The following is a 21,278-nucleotide window of genomic DNA, read 5'->3' on the forward strand; positions in this document are numbered from 1 at the left end:
CTGGAAGTGGCCAATTGCATAGGCTTTTTGCTAAGAAGCAAGGAGTTTGGTTTTTCTTTCTTTCCTGAATGTCTCTTTATTAGGCATTTTCCATTAAATCAGTTCACTACAAAATGCCAAATATTCCCAGGGAAGAACTAGTTTAGGATATTTTTGTCCTATGCATCCAGCGGTTGTGCACAGAACCTATGCTATGATGTAGTCCTCTGTGGCTACAGCCATGCCCTCTGGCAATAAATTCAACATACTTGTACTAGGAAGTGCTGATTACTTTCTGCTGTCACATACATCACTTATAGGAGGCCATGAGTGTGGAGGGAGGCAGCTGCATCTTCCAAAGTTGGCAGGTATATTAATAGTGGGGAGAAAATATTAAAATGGCTAAAGCACTCCAAATTCCTCCCTTGTAACCATACTGTGTGTCTAAATGCCATTTTGTTTTAAACTAAATTCCTGCTTCCTGTGTCCAGTGCAGTAAATAACACTATTAGTTAGTACATCCATCAAGGTGTGTGCTCTTAAAGCAGTTTGTGGGGAGTGGAGTGGGAAGGGATGCTTTAGAAGAGACGGTTGAACAATAAACGGTGTCCCTGGCCAGCTCAGAGAAGAGCATGATGCTAACTTTCAACTTTCAATCAGCTTTGATTTCTGTTTCTGTTTATTTGACCCTGCCCATGTATTTCCATGCTTTTTCACACTGGGGGCTAGAAACACACAAAACTACATTTCCACAATTTTCTACATCACCTTCAGCTTCATACATCTCTGAGATGCTGCATGGTGCAATTGTAATCAGGCACATATTTGGGCTCTCCTTTCTACTAAAGGTGCTGTAGTGCCACTGTGGCAGTGGCTGCTATGGCAAGACTACTGTTTACAATCCTGAATACAAGAAGAGTTACAGAAACAAGATCCAGTAGCCTGTGGGTGTTTCACTTGCAACTCTGCCAACTGCTGTTGCTTCTACACTAGCTGTGCATGGTCGGCACGACAACCTGCAGCAATGGTACAAATATCACAGAACACCCCACTCCTGCCCCTCTCACATACAGGTCCCAGCTTCAATCTCTGGGATATCAGAAATACTGGAGAGCCACTGCCAGTCCAAACAAGACGGTACTGAACTGGATGGACTAATGTTCTGACTTCATGTGAGGTGGTTTCATATGTTCTCTAAACAAAATAAAAAAAATCCTTCCAGTAGCACCTTCGAGACCAACTAAGTTTGTCACTGGTATGAGCTTTCGTGTGCATGCACATTTCTTCATATGTTCTCTCTACATGCAACAGACAAAACTGAGGTAGCCAGAGCACTTCCACTGGAAGAGGTCAAGGCCCATCAACAAGAAGTACTCGAATGTACAAGCTCTCCCAAGGTTTTTCCTCCAAAGGAACTCAAATCCCCTGCCAGCCCAAACAGCCAGCATTAGAACAACAGCATGAAGGAACATCAGCAACATTCAGGCTACCATTTAGACGAGGAAAGTGGGAGTGCCATTCTGGTTGCCAGAGCCATCTGAATCCACGGCCCAGTACATAGCAAAATATGGAATGTTAGGCCACAGGCTCCCAAAGAGAAGGGTTTAGCTAGGGTAGAATAGCTGATAATACTCAGATCACAATACACAATATGTTTCTGTTGGTTTCAAGGTGCATTGGGAGAAGAGAAGTTTATTGCAAGGGGTAAGGGTAAGTGGATGGGGACAGAGTGTGGGCAAATAAAGGCTGCCAGGGAGCTTTCAAAAGGAAGGTCAACGAGCTGTATAGTAGCTCAGGGAAACTAAAGCAATGAGAAAAATTTCGATCCTCATCTCAGGCAAAGCCAGTGACCACAGGGCTGGAAGAAAAGCGGGAGGATCTGATCCAAAGAGCTCTGTAACTGGACCCGTGACTCCTTGTTTCCCAGAGGCCTGGCCCACTGCATGCCTTTCTCCTACTCATCTCAACATGAACCCAGAAATCTAGGTCAGGGGTATCCAAAGTTGGACTACAACAACCACCATCCTTGGCCATGAGAGCACTACATTAGCCACTCCTGTTCTAGGTAAAGCCATTGCTCCCTAGACCAGCATGGGATTAGCACATGAACGGGCCTGGATCCCAGCTATCACACTCCTAGCTAAGAAGATGAGAAACGAGCAGACTCTTAGGACAATAGTGTGGTGCCCTATCAGATCACATACGTAATACAAGGGCTAATGGTCTCACTCTGACAACTGTGGGCCCCCACAATGCCTACAATTCTGCTTGGTTTCACTAGACCAGGGGTCCCCAGACTACGGCCCGGGGGCCGGATGCGGCCCAATTAGCCTGCCAATCCGGCCCGCGACAACCCCCGCCGCCCACTCTTACGGCGCGCAGCGCGGCAGCGCTCTTCCGGGTTGGGAAAAAAGCGCCGAAAATCCTTTGTGCGCATGCGTATGGGCCTCTCCCGACCCGGAAGAAGTCATTTCTGGTGCACTTCCGGGTTGGGGGAGGCCCACGCACATGCGCACAACGGATTTTCAGCGCTTTTCCCACCCTGGAAGCGCGCCGCCGTGCCAGTAAGCGCCCGTGCGCATGCGCACGGGCGCGCACTCCCCCGCCCTCCGGCCCGCCGCGCGATCTGCGCGGTGGGAACCGGCCCAAACGCCGGTAAGTCTGGGGACCCCTGCACTAGACTGTTGTATCTTCAGTCTCTGTCAGTGCAAGGGAAATTAGGAACCATCTTATCGCTGGCCAGAAAGAACGTAGCTCGAGGATAGGAGGATCATACTGTTTGCGCTTTGATGTGTTAAGAAAGTGAATACTGATAGAGAGCAGACTTTGAGCTAGAGCTGGAGCTGGTACAACAGTGCTTTGATCATTCAGGTGTTGGCTCAGGGTAGGTAATATTTTGTCAGAGCACACTTTGGTGCTAGTTAAGAATTATACCGGTATGTTATATAAATTATTAATCCATCAATCAATCAATTCCCACCCTTCACCCTAAGATCCAAATTATAAGGACAACCATTTCCTGTTTAGGGCAGTGTGACTCACCGAGAATGGCAGTTCAGCCTAACAATGGAGTTTGATCTCTTTGCTATCCTGGAGTTTAGAGACAAGATGCCTATGATGCCTAATTGGGAATGTGGTGGGTTGTTTAAGGCATTCAGCTCCCTGCAATCTTAAACACACTACTGGAGTAAGCGTCAATAAACACAGTAGAACTTGCATCTGAGTAAATATCCATAGAGCTATGAATACAAGGACTGTCGCCAATGAAAGATAAGTGTGATTGAGGCGATATGATACGGCTTTGAGATGTGGGCTTAATATTGTAAACAGGTTGTTTAGATATTGCAAACAAGTCATTGTCAACATTTTTTTCTTAACAAACATTCCCTGGAAAGGGCAAGTTCTTAATTGAGGGGACAGGAGACATAAGGGCTGGTATTTTGATGCCAATCATGACTGTTACAAGGCTGCAGAAATATCCACCTGCACAAGGAACACACACCTTCACAATAAACATTTCTCTCAGCACTCCGAAAGTCCTATGTAGAACAAGAAACTACAATGGCGTTATGTACAATAAGTGTTTGGCTGATGTAACGCAAGAACAAATCCAGGTTTGCCGCCAAATATACACTTGACAGGGAGTTACAGGTAGGCAGCCCGTAGCCATGTTGGTCTGACGCATAGCTGCCAAGTTATCCCTTTTTTACAGGGATTTTCCCTTATGCTGAATAGGCTTCCTCGCGAGAAAAGTGAAAACTTGGCAGCTATGGTCTGACGTAGTCAAAACAAAATAAATTCCTTCCAGTAGCACCTTAGAGACCAACCAAGCTTGTCATAGGTATGAGCTTTCGTGTGCATGCACGTATCTGAAGAAGTGCACATGCACACGAAAGCTCATACCAATGACAAACTTAGTTGGTCTCTAAGGTGCTACTGGAAGGAATTTATTTTATTTTGTTTCGACTTGACAGGGAATTGTTGCCAACTAGTGCACTCTTCTCCTTTTGCATTCGCGTTTGACCTATCTATATACTGTACGACAGAACCAAAAAAAGAAGGGGCGGGGGGGGGGGCGAGGAACTGTGTGTGAATTTACCACGAAGGAGTCAGTAGCAGCTCGGCTGCTCGAATTAATCAGAGCTGGGATTTCCTTCCAGATTAGCCATGATCTGGGCGGGCAGCGGAGATCAGTGGCGCCTGACGCTGCAGAATCCGTCGTCGAAAGGTGATTGTCTAGAAGCCGGAATGCGCGGGGGCGGATAAAGACCGGGGCTCATCCTGAGCGGAGAAAGGCTGAGTACCCTCTCTCTCCGCGGTACACCCAGTCTGGCCTCCGCGTTGCTCTTTTAAGGCGTCCCTCCCATGGCGGGCGTTGCCCCTTTAAGGCCTCGTCGGTTCAGTGCAGGGAGCGCCGGCGGCGAGAAGGAGGAGGCGGCGGCCGGGCTTCCCGGGTCCGTGCAGCAGGGAGGTGAGGAGCAGCAGCAGTCACGCAGAACCGGCGGCGCGATGGTGGAGAAACGCGTCTCCCGCTGGTACTTCGGCGGCCTGGCCTCGTGTGGGGCAGCCTGCTGCACCCACCCGCTAGACCTGCTCAAGGTGCGTCTTGGATTGGAAGGGCATAAACCTTCCAGGAAAGAAGACGGGGCATCCCTTCGCTGGCGACGGATTGGGGGGGTGGCCCCTGAAATCCCCCTCCGGCCCTCTGCCTCCCGTTTCCCCCCTGGGCTTCTCTGCGCTGATCTCTGCTGGCCCCATCCCTACTATTTGTCTCTCGCCGCCCCCTCCGCTTCAATATTGCCGCGTGTTTCCTTTGCAGCTTGGGAAATCCTTGCGCCGCTTCCTTTGCTGCAGGCAAAGGTGGCTGAGCAGCAAAGTGCGCGGCTTAGGAGTTCTTCACCTCTAACCTACCATTTACGTCTAAGGCGGCGCGAGCGACGGCAAGGCGAGGAGACACTTCTTTAGCCCACCCCCACAATGATTTCTATCTGCCATTTTGGCTCCGTTGATAACTAGGAAATTGGAATTGCCTGGGCACCACCACCACTACCCGGTGGTGCACAGATGTACCCCGTTGCCCAGGCAAGAGACGTGGCCTGCGCTTGGTATTCCGGCCCTGGCTGGCACCCCTTGCTGTCTCGTTTCCTGGGCACAGCAGACTGGCATCTGCTGCTGTGTGCCCTGTAGTGGCTCCCTCTGGTCAGGCTGCGTTGGCTGCCTTCCAGGAAGCAGTGCCCAAGGAGCTAACTGAAGGCAACAGTCTCGAGTCTGTTCAGATTGATTGATTGATTGATTAAATTTGTAATCAGCTGAAGATCACAGGGCAAGTTTGAAACATAAAAATACAAAAACGAGAACAGACACCCCCCCTCATTTCCAGTTCATTCTATGTAACTGACCCCTAGACAGTTAAATCCATTATGTGTAGTATAATTTGACCAGCTAGCGTTCTCCAGTACGAACTAGAGAGCACATATCAAAGCATAATTGTCATCACAGTAGTTGGGCCCCTGCTCTGTTAAATATTACTGTACTGTACTTGTAAAACAGGTATAGCCTGTCTAGTTTCTAGCTTCTACTGTGTGTCAAGTGATATAGAATTTGTGCAGCATTTTCTTGGTTTGAGAGACTGAGGCCTAATTGTGTTGGTTAGGAAGTGAGGACTTCCAAGATAACAGCTTGAATTCGGTGGCAGTATCTCCTGGAGCCACGATTCTGCACTTCTGGCATTGTGCGGTCTGCACAATTGGCCAGATATTTTCTGCCCTGAAAGGCAGAGGGAAAATGGCATGTCCAAGGTCAGTGGGGCCATTAAGAGTTTCTCTTAATGATCTCTGGCATGCAGCCCCGATCAGCAGATGCAGTGTTTTCCCGTACTCTGTTAAATTATTTTCTTTTGCCTTGTAAGCTTTATTGCTGTTATTTCTCAGCTACATTAGTCGTCATAGTGGGTGTTCTTAAGTTTTTTTTTTTTTAAAAAAAAAACAGAATCCCAGCTTTCTCAAATGTACGCAAAACACATGGGGCAAGCCAATCAGAAAGGAAAACAGAGGGAGGCTAAAACATGGGGAAGAATTCAAATGTCGCACTAAAACAAACATTTCTGTTTGCTCAAGGGAACAGTCCTCCCTTCCCTGTTCTAGGGGTTCTCTTGATTCCCCCTACAAGCCAATTTGGGGGACATGGGATGAGGAGAGGGGAGGAAGCCCCATTGCACTTGTAGCAGTCCTCGTGTGGGCTTCTTCGAGCTGTGCCAGTTAGTCAAATCTGCCCTATAATCCAGGAAGAGACGAGTGTCAACAGGCCTCTCCCGGCTGTTCTTCAGATCTCCACACAGAAGCCTGCTTGGGATTTTAATGATAACTTTTCTAAGCCCTTTTATTACCCGCTTTTCTTTTGTATGTACCTAGACAAGAGATCGACCAACCACCTTTCTCTGTCTAGGGCCTATTTCTCAGGGGTACAATAATCTGTCAGGGGCCACACATTGGTGGTAAGTGAGGCCACATCCTGTTTCCACCTTTCTTGCTGCCTGGCATGCAGTCAGGGTCTTCTTTAGCAGATGTGGCGCCGGGGTGCAAATATCTGCTCAGTGCCCCCAAATTACCACAGATAGGGAGGGGGGGCTGAAGCTGCACACTGCCAGCTATGGGTGTGTGTGTGTGTGCAACTCTCCCCCATGCTGCTGCGGGAGAGCAATCCCCGCAGAGTCTTGGGAGGGAAGCTGTGCACCCGCCAGCCATATAGTTAGCGGGGCGCAGCTTCCATCCTAAGCCTCTGCAGGGATCGCTCGCCTCCCGCGGAGGCTTGGGAGGCAAGCTGCACGCCCGCCAGCCATATATTTGACGGGGCGCAGCTGGCGGGTGTGCAGGGAAAGGGGAGGCCGCCGGCTGGGGTGCTCCTGAGAGGCTGCCCCCTGGCGCAACGAACCACTAAGCTATATGGGAAAGACAGCTCTGCATGCAGTCCTAGGGACATAAGGTTGCCTCTCCAGGAAAAGTGGTCCCTGAGGCCTTGCTCATCATGGCACCAGGGTCTCCCCAGCTTTGGTCCTTGCTCTTCAAAGTCAAATGTCAACGGCTGCATACACAACATACTCACACTCACACACCTTAGAAAATCCTGGGAACCCTAGTTCCCCCCCCACAGACCTACAGTTCTCAGCACCCTTATCAAACTGCAATTCCCAGGATTCTGTGGGGGTGGGTATGTGCTTTAAATGTATGGTGTGTACATGGTCCAAATCTGCCCCACAGGCTGTTTTAGAGCGGACAGAAAGGGGGTGGACTGGTCAAACTCAATAAACTTGAAAGATAGCTTTCTTAGGAGGGGAGCTTATGGGGCTATGAAGTTTTTCTGCCCAGCCACTGACAAGTTACCAGGCAAGGCCTGTTTTGAGATTCTCACCCACTCCACCCGCCTCTCCCTGAGCCTTCTGCATACTTAGCCCTGGTCGCTAATGTGGGAACATTCTTTTCCCTTGTTACGGTCTGGCAGGGGCACACTAATGCCAGCATGAAGCTACTAACCCTGGAGATTCCTGCAGATTTGAGCCTCCATCCTTTGCTTTCCCTGTGTCACTGCTGGGCCTGCCAGCTGCTTGATGAGCACATTCCAGCTTCATCCTCCACAATGGGATCTTTGAGCTGCCACTGGCTGCCTGGGAACACTGCCCATCTGAGCGGCTGTCCACCACTTCACTGCCCTCTCCCGGCTACTGGTACTTCTGCAGCCTCAGTGGATGTGTGTTTCCATGGGGGCTGCTTCAGTCCACTTGCTTCTTAAAAGGTCTTACTAAAGATGACAAAGCTGTGGGTCTTCCAGATGTTGTTGAACTCCAGCCCCTGCTCCTAGAAGGCTCTTGGATTTTTTATTTATTGCATTTATTTATTGCTTTATTGCTTTTATTTATTTAAATTAAATTTATTTACATTTATATATTTATAGAAATTTATTTTATTTATTGATTTTTGTCCCAAGAACTCAAGTACATGGTTTCCCTGCTCATTTAATCCCCAGGACAACCCTGTGAGGTAGTGACTGGCTCTGTGGCCAAGTGAGGATTTGAACCCTGGTCTCCCAGCTGCTAATCTGACACTCTAACCCAGGCATCTCCAAACTTGGCCCTCCAGATGTTTTGGGACTACAACTCCCACCATTCCTAGCTAACAGGACCAGTGGTCAGGGATGATGGGAACTGTAGTCCCAAAACATCTGGAGGTCTGAGTTTGGGGGTGCCTGCTCTAACCAATATAGAATCACTGTAGAGTTGGAAGGGGCCACAAGAGTCACCTTGTCCAATCCCTTGCAATGCAGGGATATCCCTTGCAATGCAGGGATATCAATGTGGGGCTAGAACCCACAACCCGGAGATTAAGAGTCTTGTGCTCTACCAACTGAGCTATCCCCAGCTGCCTATAGCACACTGGTACATTTCCATTCAAGAACCTCTGGCCAGATAATTGCTTGGACTCCTTGTTCCTTATAGTAATATCATGCAGGACAAGAGAAGGCCAGTGCCGAGAAGTGCAGGTGTTTTGTACTATTTCATTTCTGGGTCCAGAACTTGTGTAGGCCACCTTCTCTTGTTGCTTGGCTTGGCCTCTCCCCTTCTGCAGGAGAAGGACTGGTTGGCCAATGGCCCTGCCAAGGTTTTGTTGTTGTTGTTTTTTATCAACGTGGCAGCCTTTCACCTAAATTCTCTCCAAGTTGGCTGTGCAGTACTATAAACACGAGCTGCTCCATTGCGAGGTCAGGGTGCTTGCAAGTGGGATGGTGATCTGGGAAACCAATGTTGACCTGCGTTTCTAAACTACAGAAGCAGATGGGTCAGCAATCGTCTGTGGATGCAGGCACCAGACTGTCCAGGGGAGCCCCTTGCCATGGCTGGAACAAGTGCCTCGCAGCTGTGATTGCGAAAACATCCAAAATTAATAGCACCCATTAAGTTATGGGGTGAAGAATGCAGGAATCTTCTTACAGCTCACCGGGGGGAATAATATCTGGAAGGAATTGGGGGAGATATATGGGAGGTAAGGCTTGTCTTTCTGGAAGGAGTAGGTTTTGTCGGACAAGCCACATGTCCTGATGGAAGGGAAAGGGTTTTGTAAAAGCAATGAAACCAGAAGTCACATTTTATGGGGAGAGTGGAGCAGGATAGCAAAATATAAATTCTTATGCAAAGGGATTGTCTTTAGCTTTAAAAATAGGAAGAATCTCTCCTTAAGCGCTGGTGGGCAGTATTCTTGGAATAGAAGATTCAAAGTGGATGTTTACAATGAATTCCTGAGATCTTGTTGACGTGGAGTTGCAGTTTCATTTGTTTGCTGTATCAGAGGTGCATGGGCTGTGGCTGCTTAATCTTTTCCTTGCCCTGGCCCCGAATTGCCTGGCAAATCCACCCTGACCTGTTTGCTACCTGCTTTCCTTGCCTCTAGGTCCACCTGCAAACCCAGCAGGAAGTGAAGATGCGCATGACAGGCATGGCCTTGCGTGTGATTCGCAACGATGGCTTTCTGGCCCTCTATAGTGGGCTTAGTGCCTCCCTCTGCCGGCAGGTGAGTTGTTGGGCCGCTGCAACGATTGCTTTACCCCTATCTGTTCAGTCCTGCTCCTTTTGTCTGGCTTTCCATGCCAGTTTTTTGGTTACCCCTGAGAGTTCTGCAGCTTCTTCCAGCACCCTTCAAAGCGTATTCCACAGATTCAACACTGAGACTGTGCTTAGCTTCACGGACAGAGCTTTGTAAATTACATAGACTTGCAGTCTGAAACTGAGAGGCCATTTGGTCACAGTTAACAGCAAAAATCCCGCAGAATATTGTCAATAGAATATAAGGATCCAATAGCCCCTGCCATCTGAGAAGGTCAAGCAGGTTTTTAGACTAGGAATTTCTGAAATGAGGCATGTGATTCTAAGCTATGTCCTCCCCAAGTCTTTGATGAGTCAGGCATCTTGTGCAGATAAGGAGAAGCTAAGAGAAGTGACAGCTTCTTGAGTTGTATCCCTCTTCCTTCTTAATATCTTGTTCATTTAGCAGCGCACTGACCGTCACAATGCCTCCCTCCACTCCCGGCACACTGCTTCTCCTCCCACGACTCTGCAAGGGAATTCTCAATCCTTGCAAATGGCTCTCTAATAAGGTTACATTGATTTCTGCAGCCACCATAAGCCCTGCTTGAATATCATTCTGGTTGCAGAATCTATGATTTCTGAATAGTTGAGTGTTAGGGTTGGCCTCTGCTATGGCAGGCAGGGTTCGGGGAAGAAGAGGGCTTCACTTGGGGTCGCACCTCTTGCATATATACCAGGTGGTGCCTGTTGATTGGTGAAAGGGACGCTGCTGCCATGGCTCTTAAGGACACAAGCTCCATAATGCAAAGGCTGTGGCCATGCCAGGGCAGGGGCTGCGCCATTGCCAAGCTGGTGCCGTGGCTGAACGGTGATTCTGATGAGCGATTGCCCTGTGCTGGGCAGGACCAGGTCCTGAGAGCGTGCTGCCAACCTGCTCTGACTCTTTCTGCTTCTCCAGATGACGTACTCCCTCACCCGCTTTGCCATCTATGAGACTGTGCGGGACCACTTGAGCCAGGGTGCCCAGGGGCCAATGCCCTTCTACCAGAAGGTGCTGCTAGGTGCAGTAGGAGGTGAGCTGGGGCTTGGCAAGCGCAGGATGACGGGCCACGCCAGTGCAGGCTACACAGTCCCCTTTCACCTGCTGTTCTCTGGTTGCAGGTTTCACCGGTGGTTTCGTGGGGACCCCAGCGGACATGGTGAATGTCAGGTCAGTGGTCTCCTTCCCCTTCCCCTATGGCTGTGCTTCAACCTTTCCCAGTTCAGCTCCCCGGATAGCTCAGTGGGTTAGAGCATGGTGCTGAAAATGCCAAGGTTGCAGGTTTGATCCCAGCTATTCCTGGGCTGGATTAGATGATCCATGGGGTTCCTTCCAACTCGATGATGATGATGATGTATTCTTTATACCCCACCCATCTGGCTGGGTTCCCCCAGCCACTCTGGGCGGCTCCCAACAGAATATTAAAAACACGATAAAACATCAAACATTAAAACATTAAAAGCTTCCCTAAACAGGGTTGCCCTCAGATGTCTTCTAAAAGTCAGATAGTTGTTTATTTCCTTGACATCTGATGGGAGGGCATTCCACAGGGCGGGCGCCACTACCGAGAAGGCCCTCTGGCTGGTTCCCTGTAACCTCACTTCTCGCAGGGAGGGGACCGACAGAAGGCCCTCAGAGCTGGACCCCAGTGTCCGGGCTGAATGATGGGGGTGGAGACGCTTCTTCAGGTATATCATCACAAAATTCCGAACAGCTGCACAGAATTTAGCCCATTGTCTCTGTGATTTGCCTTGCTCTGGGGCAAACTCAGTATGCTATGCTGGGGGGGGAATGATTTGGGAAAGGCTCTCCCCATCCCCCATGAAAGTGTCCTTAACGCTGTGATGCTCTTCCCTCCACAGGATGCAGAATGACATGAAGCAGCCGGCGCATCTGCGGCGCAAGTGAGTGTCCAGATTGCAGAGGGGGGTTGTACAGGAGATGCACAAGTGCGGGAGAGGCAAATAAATAGCATTAAGGAGGAGGGCCCTGTGAAAGCCTTTACAGTATCCCTCTGAAAAGGGTTGTATTGAAGCTGCATGGCCACAGGGGGGCAACATGGATCCTCAAATACCAGTTGCTCGAAGCTCAAAGACACCTTTCTGAAAAGTCCATAGTTGCAGCCTTCTGTCTGGTATGGCCAGTAGAAGTAGCAGCTGCAGCGAGATGAGTTTAGGTGTCTAATATTAGGTGTCTCTTTGCTTTCTAGCTACTCGCATGCTCTGGATGGGTTGTATCGGGTGCTTCGTGAAGGTAAGGATTTGGTCAGTGCGCAGAGTGTGGCTAGTTTGGGCTTCTGAGAGGCCACAGGGAGCTCACCCTGAACGAAAGAAATTGGCCTTGGGGAGAATCTGCTGCAGCTTCTGCTCCCTTTTCTGTATGGAATAATAATAATAATAATAATAATTTATTTATACCCCGCCCTCCCCAGTCGAAACCCAAAGCACACAACAACGCCGAAATCATACAATACCCACCAAAATAAATGACAACCCCAAAAATAAAATTAAACAATAATAACTTCTGATTCTCATGTTCTTATTTCAAATTTTTTTAAATCTAAATATATACAAATGTTCACGATGCGTGCGCAGGGGCCAATGCATGGTGATACAGGGGGGAGGGGACAACACTCCCCGTGGGAAAACAGAGGGAAGGGTGTCCTACTGAAACACAGGGATGAGCCAGGGGGTTGGAGGGAGGAGGGGTGGGATACGTCATGGATCGGGACAGGGTGGGGGGGAATCACAGGGATGACCCACAGCAACGCGTGGCCGGGCCAGGTGGTAAGACATAAAGAAAGAAAAACAATTAGTTAAAATACAGGTTAAAATACAATCTACATTAAAAAAATTAAATGCAGCCTCATTTTTAAAAAGGCCCAAGTCAAAAACCATAAGGGAGGAAAACATAGGGGTCAGACTGAGTCCAGGCCAGAGGCCAGGCGGAACAGCTCCGTCTTGCAGGCCCTGCAGAAAGATGTCAAATCCTGCAGGGCCATAGTCTCCTGTGAGAGAGCGTTCCACCAAGTTGGGGCCAATACTGAAAAGGCCCTGGCCCTAGTTGAGCACAATCTAACCACCTTATGGCTCAGGATCTCCAATGTGTTGTTATTTGTGGACCATAAGGTCCTCCGCAGGGCATACCAGGAGAGGCGGTCCTGTAGGTACGAGGGTCCTAGGCCGTATAGGGCTTTAAAGGTCAAAACCAGCACCTTAAATCTGATCCTGTACTCCACTGGGAGCCAGTGCAGCTGGTAAAGCACTGGATGAATATGGTCCCGCGGCAGGGACCCCATAAGGAGCCTCGCCGCGGCATTGTGCACCCGCTGGAGTTTCTGGGTCAGGTTCAAGGGCAGCCCTGCGTAAAGCGAGTTACAATAATCAAGCCTGGAGGTGACCATGGGAGCCGTTAGGTTACAGGCCACTCCCGGTGCCAGGAAGCTGGCAAAACCAGTGCCAGGAGAAGGGGCAACACCATCCAAGGCAAACTACCTGGAAGTAAAGCTGGCCGCAGGATGAGAGCCTGTGAAAGATGCAGGTACAGTCTTTGTTTAGTGGCTCTTTGGGATCAGTGACGTGAGCCGCTTGCAAGCTCCTCTTGTATTTTAAGCTGCATTTTAAACTGTATTCTAATTTATATTTTAATCAATTGGTTTTTTGTTTTGTTTTTAATGTTTTTACTGTATTTATATTCAGTGTTAGCCGCCCTGAGCCTGGTCTTGGCCGGGAAGGGTGGGGTATAAATATATTATTATTATTATTATTATTATTATTATTATTATTATTATTTATTTAATTGAGTCTGGCAGCCGCTGAACATTTTAAGGGAGAGGGGTGATTAAGCTGATGGGAAGTGCAGAGGAATATGGTGACCTGGAGTTCACACGGGTAGAATTCAAAGTTGACCACATACTTGGCTTTTAGAGCATCACAGAGAACAAGCATATGGGGCCCAGGGAAAAGGGAGAGAGGAGACTAAAAGGGTTGTCCCTTCGTGTGTGTTAAAGAGAGAGGGGCGGTGGGGGGAGAGTGAGATTGGCAAGTGGAGAAAATAAGACCTACTCCTCCTGCCTTTAAAGTCCAGTGGAAGGATGAGGAATGGTAGCTTCCTGCTCCATGTTGCTCTGGAAATTGAGGACCTGCAGCATTCACTGGTTCAGATTCACTGTGGCTTGCCCCCAGGCAAGTGTGCATCAATTGGCAGCTGGACTGGGTTTCAAAAAGTGAAACTGTGCAAGAGGCGAGAGACCCAGTCTGAGCAGCTGCCCCTGTCCTCTGTCCCTGATTAGTTTCAGCAATGTTCTCTCTTCCACAGGCATCTAATAGGAGATCGTATCTTCTCTGATTCTTTGATTTCTAACCACAGATTTATATTTTAATCTTCCAACCACATATATTTTATTGTGATGGAGCATCAGTATCTTTGCCCTATCAAGGCTTCTGATCGTCTGTCTTTGGCTAAATGAGGAGCTATTTCATAACCTTTTGAAACCAACCTGTGCTAGAATACAGTGAAGTATTTTATGGATTGGCTCTGCTTTCCAAGCACCTAGTAGATTATAACATCATTCCTGTATCTTTGGGAGGAAGAGAGAATATCCATTCCTGTGCAGTGTCTTAGGGGCTGGGAGGCTGTGGTTTCTGAAGAGCTGACGAGCAGAAAGCACTGCTGTTTGTAGACTGTGCAACCTGCTGAGCTCTACCCTGTATACCCCATGCTTTGAATCCCTTTTGTCTTTGCAGAGGGTGTGAAGAAACTGTTCTCGGGAGCTTCGATGGCAGCAAGTCGAGGGGCCCTGGTTACCGTTGGACAGGTTGGGATATGAAAAAAGAGGCATAGTTGCTGATTGATGTGCACCTAAATCCAGCCTACATGTGTGCATATTCAGCTAGGCATATGCCAGCCATAGTGCACACCAAGGCCATATCTATATGCCCACGTTTCAGCCCAGGCATGAAATCGATTGACATGTTCTCTAGCCACCTGGGGAGGGAAAATAGGATTTTGTAGAAATCCCTGTCTTGTTGCAGTCAGATGTAATGGAAGAGGCACCTGCTCTGCATTTGATGAAGGGTAAGATTTCTAGTCCGTGCATGGCCTCCCCACAAGAGCCAGTCTTCCCATTGGGAGGCTATAGGCAGCTGCAATCAGGCAGCAGGATGCAGAAGGCAACATTCATTTGCAAAACCTGCAGGCTTTTGACTCAAAATGTTAAAATGTTTGAAGGCTTCTCTTAGTCTCTGGGCCCAAGGTTAACAGGCTAGTTTGTAGGTTCCTTCGTACTGTCTCTACTCTCTCTCCTGTCTCTGGGGCTGCAAGGGGGTGGGGTGGGGGTGAGAGGAGAGGAGAGGAGAGGTCAGGTTTTGTGGGTGAACATCTAGCAATTGTTTTTTCAAGATGGGAGATTTTCGCGAAAAGATTCCAGTGGTGTAAAAGCACAAGTGACCTGATGTAGGCTGGAGAATGAGATCCTGTATTTCCCAGTCCACCTGTGTCCTCAGCATATTGGCTTAGGCAGGCACCCCCAAACTGCGGCCCTCCAGATGTTTTGGCCTACAACTCCCATGATCCCTAGCTAATAGGACCAGTGGTGAGGGATGATGGGAATTGTAGTCCAAAACATCTGGAGGGCCGAAGTTTGGGGATGCCTGGTCTAGAGAGCCCCAAGTTCCCTTGGATTAGGCTTACGACTTCCGTGTCTTTCTGGCAGTACTGATGGGACAGGAGATTTGTCCGAGAGGACTGAGGATTAGCCACACTTTCCCACTCGTCCTCCTGATACACTGCAGGGGCTGGTGTCACTGTCTTGCCTGATCCCTTGTGGTTCAATGGAGAATGGACACTCCGTTTCAGGGCCAGTCTCTCTGCTTGCTCATGAGTGCTGGGGGATTTGGGGCCAGTCTCACAACTTTCTGCTTCTCTGCAGCTCTCCTGCTACGACCAGGCTAAGCAGCTGGTTCTTGGGACCGGTTTCCTCTCCGACAATATTCTCACCCATTTCTTGGCCAGCTTTATTGCTGTAAGTGGATATCTGGGTGTGGGTGCAAAGCCAAGGATTTTAATTTTTTGGGTGTGTATTCATTGGGGCTAGAGCCGTGATGCTTGTTTCACCTTCTCGGGGAGATGGAGGTCCAAAGTCGAAGCCCATGGAGCTACCCAAAATGGATTGTTATGAAGGTCCTAGTCCAGGGGTCGGCAAGGTTTACTTCGCCTGGGCCGGTTCACTCCAGCGGAGATCCCTCTGTGGGCCAGATCGCGGGTGCCCGTGAGCAGGCACACCCGTGATTTCCGGCATTTGCATCTGCGCAGACGCGATGTCCAGCACTGCAGAAGCAATGGGGACTCGCCAAGCAGGCGGCTCGGTTCAGGGGCAGCTCGTGGGCCAGTTAAACAATCCCCAGGGGCCGCTTGTGGCCCATGCGCCTTAGGTTGCCGACCCCTGTCCTAGTCCTTCCCTGCAAAGACAGCATTTCAAACCCAGAAAGCTCATCCTTTAAAGTCGAGTTGTCTGGCAATTGAGCCATAAGAGTTATCTCATTGCTGGGCAGTAAAGCAGACCTGCACAAGTGGTGACGCTCCAAGATAAACACAATGTTTGACCTGCCTGAGATTGTAAAAATATTGGGGAGGGTGGTGGGTGGTGGTGGTGGTGAAGTATATGCCATACTTGGCTGGGGCTTGTTTTGGGCTTGGTGGGGGTCATACGTTGTTTAAGCATGCAGTAGGCTCATGACTAGGACTACTAGTTAGTCTACTGGGTGCTGTTTGGAATTAATAATAGACCATGAGCCTCTGGACTGAGGACTAATGGAGATGGAGGAGCTGAAGGGAGAGAGGGCAAGGTTTGACAAAGGGGCAAAGGTAAAAGGGAAGGCAGGGCTAATAGCAGGCACTGCAGTGTAGATGAGGCTATTATGATTCTGAAACGGTTTTTCCCAATAAGTTGGTTTTACAGAGGGCTTTGAAAGGTTTGTGAGAAAGAAAATTAGCTGGATAAAGGGATGGGGGTTCTTTCAAGTCCGGGGCACTATGAAGGAGGTGCTACAGGGAACTATATATTCCAGTGCAGATCATGCAAGATGGTTTTCTGGCCTCTTCCCATTTATTCTGCTCCATGGCTTGAAAACACAGCACGCGCCACACGGTAATTTTTGGTAACTGTTTGGTAAACCAGTGGTCTGCAAGTGGGAAGAAATGCCTTGCCACTACCCTAGTGCATCATGGGATTTCTACTCTTAACACAGTAGTTGGGTGAGATATCGCCTCTTCCTCCAACTACCACTTGGCAGTATGTCAGTTGATGACTAGCTTACAAAGTGGGCATGCTTCTGGTGACATTCACATAGTGCCCTCTAACCCAGCATTTCAAAAAGGCTCTGCTGCCATCACACACACACACCCCTTTTTTCATTGCAGGGAGGATGTGCCACATTCCTGTGTCAGCCCTTGGATGTGCTGAAGACACGCCTTATGAACTCCCAGGGGGAGTATCGGGTGAGTGCTCTGATCCCCACCAATGGCTGTCCAGATTTCCAATCTCTTGATTCATTGGTTGCTTGAACTAAGCATCATCCTACAGATATCACTGGCCTTCTGGCTAGCTTTTTGTTTTGTTTTGTTTTCCTTTTGCTGCTGCTTGGTGCCGTGTCCCTGACCTCTGAGCATCATCCTGGCTGCTGCAGCTCTTCATCAGTTTGTGGTTGGCAGAGATTGAGCCTTGTAAGGAGAGGAATGGGATCTGTACAGGGGGCTGCCTAGGCGTGGGCTGACCTCTCTCTCATTCTCTCTCAGGGTGTCGTGCACTGTGCAATGGAGACAGCCAAGCTTGGGCCACTGGCTTTTTATAAGGTAATGCAGATGCAGCTGGAGCGTCGATGACTGATTGCACCAAGTAGACCAGGCATGCAATGCAGACAGCACAACTCCCAGCCCTTCCTAGTCCTGCCCTTCTGGTCCCCAGCCACTGTGCTTCTCCAGTTTGCTTCCCTATTCCCAAGATGGCTCCACTGCCTACACTGCATCATTTCCCCTGCCCCAGTGCTGCAGCTGCATGCCAGGCTACCTGGCCTTTAGGTGATGCCAGGTGAGTGAAAAATCCTCATGTTACTCCAGATACTGGAGTAGACGCATGGGATCAAAATCTGGACTTCTCTCCACTTTGGGACCCTTTGCCAGCTGCCTCTTTTTCAAGCCCCACCTTCCCTCCTTGGTCCAGCTGTGCAGCTTGCGGCCACGATTCCGGGATTGACAGAAGCTGACCATAACCAATTTCCTCTTCTAGGGCCTTGTTCCTGCTGGCGTCCGCTTGGTCCCTCACACGGTGCTCACCTTTGTTTTCCTGGAGCAGCTGCGCAAAAACTTTGGGATCAAAGTGCTGGCCTGAGGGAGAAAAGGGCCTGCCTCAGTCAGAGGCATAAACCTGGAGGACCGGGGGCGGGGAGGGCTGGGACACTACGACCCCCCACAGTGCCCGGGTATCACACACTATTCCTTTGCCCAGGTGCGGCATTCTTAGCGCTGCGGCACCTGCTGAACTCTCGCGGAATGCCCCCTTTCAGTGCCTGACAGTCTCTCACAGCTGCTAGCCAACCCTTCGGCATTGCTTGGTGCCTGATGGCATGACAGCCAGCCAATTGGAGCTGTCCCCTTTAGTGCCCAATAGCAGTGAGTGGCCAACCTCTTCCCACAATGCCTTTCTCCTATGCCCAGCAGTTCACTGGAGCCTCCATTCCTTGCCGTTAGCAGAAGCACCACAATACTGCCTGCCGAGCAGTAGTAACCCTGCTGACCCCCACAGCATCTCCTCTTAATGCCCAACAGCCCCACGAATGCCCTCGTCTTGCCCGCCGGCATTGCAACATTTGCTACCACTCACTATGGGAGCCCTGCAAGACTGAAGTTGCTCCTCCGCTGTGCCATGGGCAGTAACTTGCCTCTTCTGCAATACCACCATCTTTCTCTGTCCTCTCAGGCTCCTTCGTTGTTTCTTGGGGGCGGGAGGCGGGGGGGGGGAGTTGGGTGCCACGGCCTCCCAGCTCCCAGCCCCCTTGCCACGCTGAGCACTGCTTTCTCCCCTGCTCTTCTGGAGCAGAAGTGCGCCTCCATGTGGGGAGGTAGAAACATAATAATAATAATAATAATAATAATAATAATAATAATGTTCTCTGTCCATTTTTAAATGCTTACGAGTGAGCTGGAGAGGGGTTCTGTTAGTTAATGGTGGGGCTGCCAATAGCAATACACCTGGCAGGCACCTTTTCCTTCTTACCTACCCTTCAGTGTCCCAGATTTTTAAATGTTTCTACGAACACAAGGTTTCCCTCGCTGCGTCCGGCCTCCTCCCTTTTTCCTACCTCAGTTTCCTCTTAACCCTCAGGGATGGCTCCTTGTATTTACTGTGACTGGTAGTAGTGGTAGCATAGGGCAAGCAACGTCACAGTCTACGGCCGGCCTAGCAAGCCTTGCCTCCTTCATTTTGCCTCTCGCTTTAACCTTGTTCAGCCAAAGCCTCCTGAAACCAAAGGGCCTCCTTGGGGAGGGGGGGGGCACTAATGAGACCAGAAAATAGGTTTCTGAGGTATTCCTCTAACTAGCAAGAGCCAAGTTAGCTCAGCCAGGGGGAGAGAACGTTTGAATCCCTTGTGACACCACCTTCGCTTCTCATGTACCCCAAGTGAGCAGGCCTCTTGGCATATGATGGTGGAAGGGTGGTGGGGCTGTCATAAGTCAGCAAGGCCTTTACTGAGGATCTAGGACGGGGAGAACATGGTCCATATTTTGACCCATGGCATGGGCCATAGCTGCCAAGTTTTCCCTTTTCTCGCGAGGAAGCCTATTCAGCATAAGGGAAAATCCCTTAAAAAAGGGGATAACTTGGCAGCTATGGCATGGGCTAAGGTTGCAGGGCAGGGGGAGGCCCTCTATTTACTAGGTTTACTCTAGAGTAGGTGTCACAGATAGACATTGTGTGCCTCTTAAGCTGCCAAACTTTCCCTACTCCCTGCCTGATTTATCCTCTGGCAATTCCTCTGAGCCTCTTGGCAGTTTTGGAGGGAGCCTAGACGGCTGTGAAATCTTTCCACGTTGCCTTGCTTTTTCTGTGATGCTGTCAAGGCCCCGTTCTGTAGCTCTGATTTTACTTTTTTAAAAATGCCTCTGGATCCGGCCCATGCCTAATGAAGTGATTGCCCTTGTTTCTGCTGGCCTTTGTTTTGCCAGCATGTGGTGCCCCCCTCACCGGTCAACCTCCCCCCCCCCCCCCCGGTGTGAAGAGTCATTCCAGAGGGTAATGACTCTGCAGGGTCGAAGAACCAGAGCAAGGAAATCAGCACTTTTGTAATCATGACAATAAAGTAATTGTGAAAAGCAGGTGTTGCTCGTTCCTGAAGCGCCAGTCCCTTTCAACATGTGTCATGTGACTTCGGATTTACATCCTCCAAATTCGCTCTGTTGGGAAAATGACTGAGAAGGCTAAACAGTTGTGTACAGTACTGTTATTTAAAATGTCCCTCAAATGTGGTGTATTGAACCATTTTTAGTTAACAGTTTCCAGAGAGAGAGAAGTAGTTCCATTTTCAACAGGTGCCAACCTAGCATAGCCTACCATGTTTCCCCCCCAAAATAAGACATACCCATAATATAAGTCGTAGCAGGATTTCTAAGCATTTCCGCAATATAAGCCATACCCCCGAAAATAAGACATAGATGCAGCGCCTCCAAGCAGCAGCTCGCTGCCCTCCGCCATGCCGTGCTGGACCTGGAGCCCTTCCCACTGGAATAAGACACTGCTCCCCCCCAAAAAAAAATAAGCCACAGTGTGTCTTCTTGAGGAAAATAAATATAAGACAGTGTCTTATTTTCGGGAAAACACGGTAGTTGAGTGAGCAGGGCTAGTCCATTTCGCAGCAAGTTGCTGTTGCCAGACTTCAAGGAATTTGATGTCCAAATTTTCTCCTATGCAGTATCTTGCTGTGGTACAAAGTGCAGTGGGAAGCTACAGGACTTAAGATTGAGTCCCTTTATTGTATGAGGCAAATGGTATAAACCCACGTTGGGGGGTGGACCAGTGTTAGAGCCTCCGCCTTACATACAGAAGGTCCCAGGTTCAGTCCCTGGAATCGGCAGGATTTCGTGTTCTGTCTCAAAACAGAGCACGATGAAGTTCAAACACAGGTGTTGTCCCTATGCCATGGCTGCCAACATTTATCTACCCCATACTGTGTGGCTTGCATGAGAGGTGCGTCTGGACAAGGCGCTAATTGGGCTGTAGAAGAAGGCCAAGGGAATGCAAATTCGTCATCTTAACAAAGCTTTATTAGGTCTGGCAATAACAGCGCTTTGTTCCCAACCCTGCTCTTTGGGCCGCATTCCAGTATCCCCAGGTAAGAACAACCTATGGACCTCTTAAGTGGCTGAGGCACAAAGTGGCAAAAAGACTGGAAGTTGTAATTCCGTGGTAGTCGACGGGTGGCCCTATGCCATATACTGCGCGGGTGGCGCTGTGGTCTAAGCCACTGAGCCTCTTGAACTTGCCAACCTAGCAGTTCGAAATCACGCCAGCGCAAGTAGATAAATAGGTACTGCTGTGGCAGGAAGGTAAATGGTGTTTCTGTGCGCTCTGGCATCTGTCACGGTGTGCAGTTGCGCCAGAAGCGGCTTAGTCATGCTGGCCACGTGACCCAGAAA

At 49.5% G+C, this 21,278-nt stretch overlaps 1 protein-coding gene across 1 annotated transcript; it reads left to right on the forward strand.

Annotated features, from left to right (window-relative positions):
• Positions 1-4,257: 4,257 nt before the first annotated feature.
• Positions 4,258-19,961, forward strand: SLC25A10 (solute carrier family 25 member 10). Its single transcript, XM_035104239.3, has 11 exons — positions 4,258-4,578; positions 9,417-9,536; positions 10,509-10,623; positions 10,712-10,760; positions 11,453-11,494; positions 11,800-11,843; positions 14,336-14,406; positions 15,520-15,612; positions 17,010-17,087; positions 17,385-17,441; positions 17,875-19,961. The coding sequence occupies exons 1-11, from the start codon at positions 4,345-4,347 to the stop codon at positions 17,974-17,976; spliced, it is 1,005 nt and encodes a 334-aa protein (XP_034960130.2). The 5' UTR covers positions 4,258-4,344; the 3' UTR covers positions 17,977-19,961.
• The last annotated feature ends 1,317 nt before the right edge of the window (positions 19,962-21,278 follow it).

This window comes from Zootoca vivipara, chromosome 2 (genome assembly GCF_965207765.1).
Source record: "Zootoca vivipara chromosome 2, rZooViv2.hap1.1, whole genome shotgun sequence".
Lineage (NCBI taxonomy): Eukaryota > Metazoa > Chordata > Lepidosauria > Squamata > Lacertidae > Zootoca > Zootoca vivipara.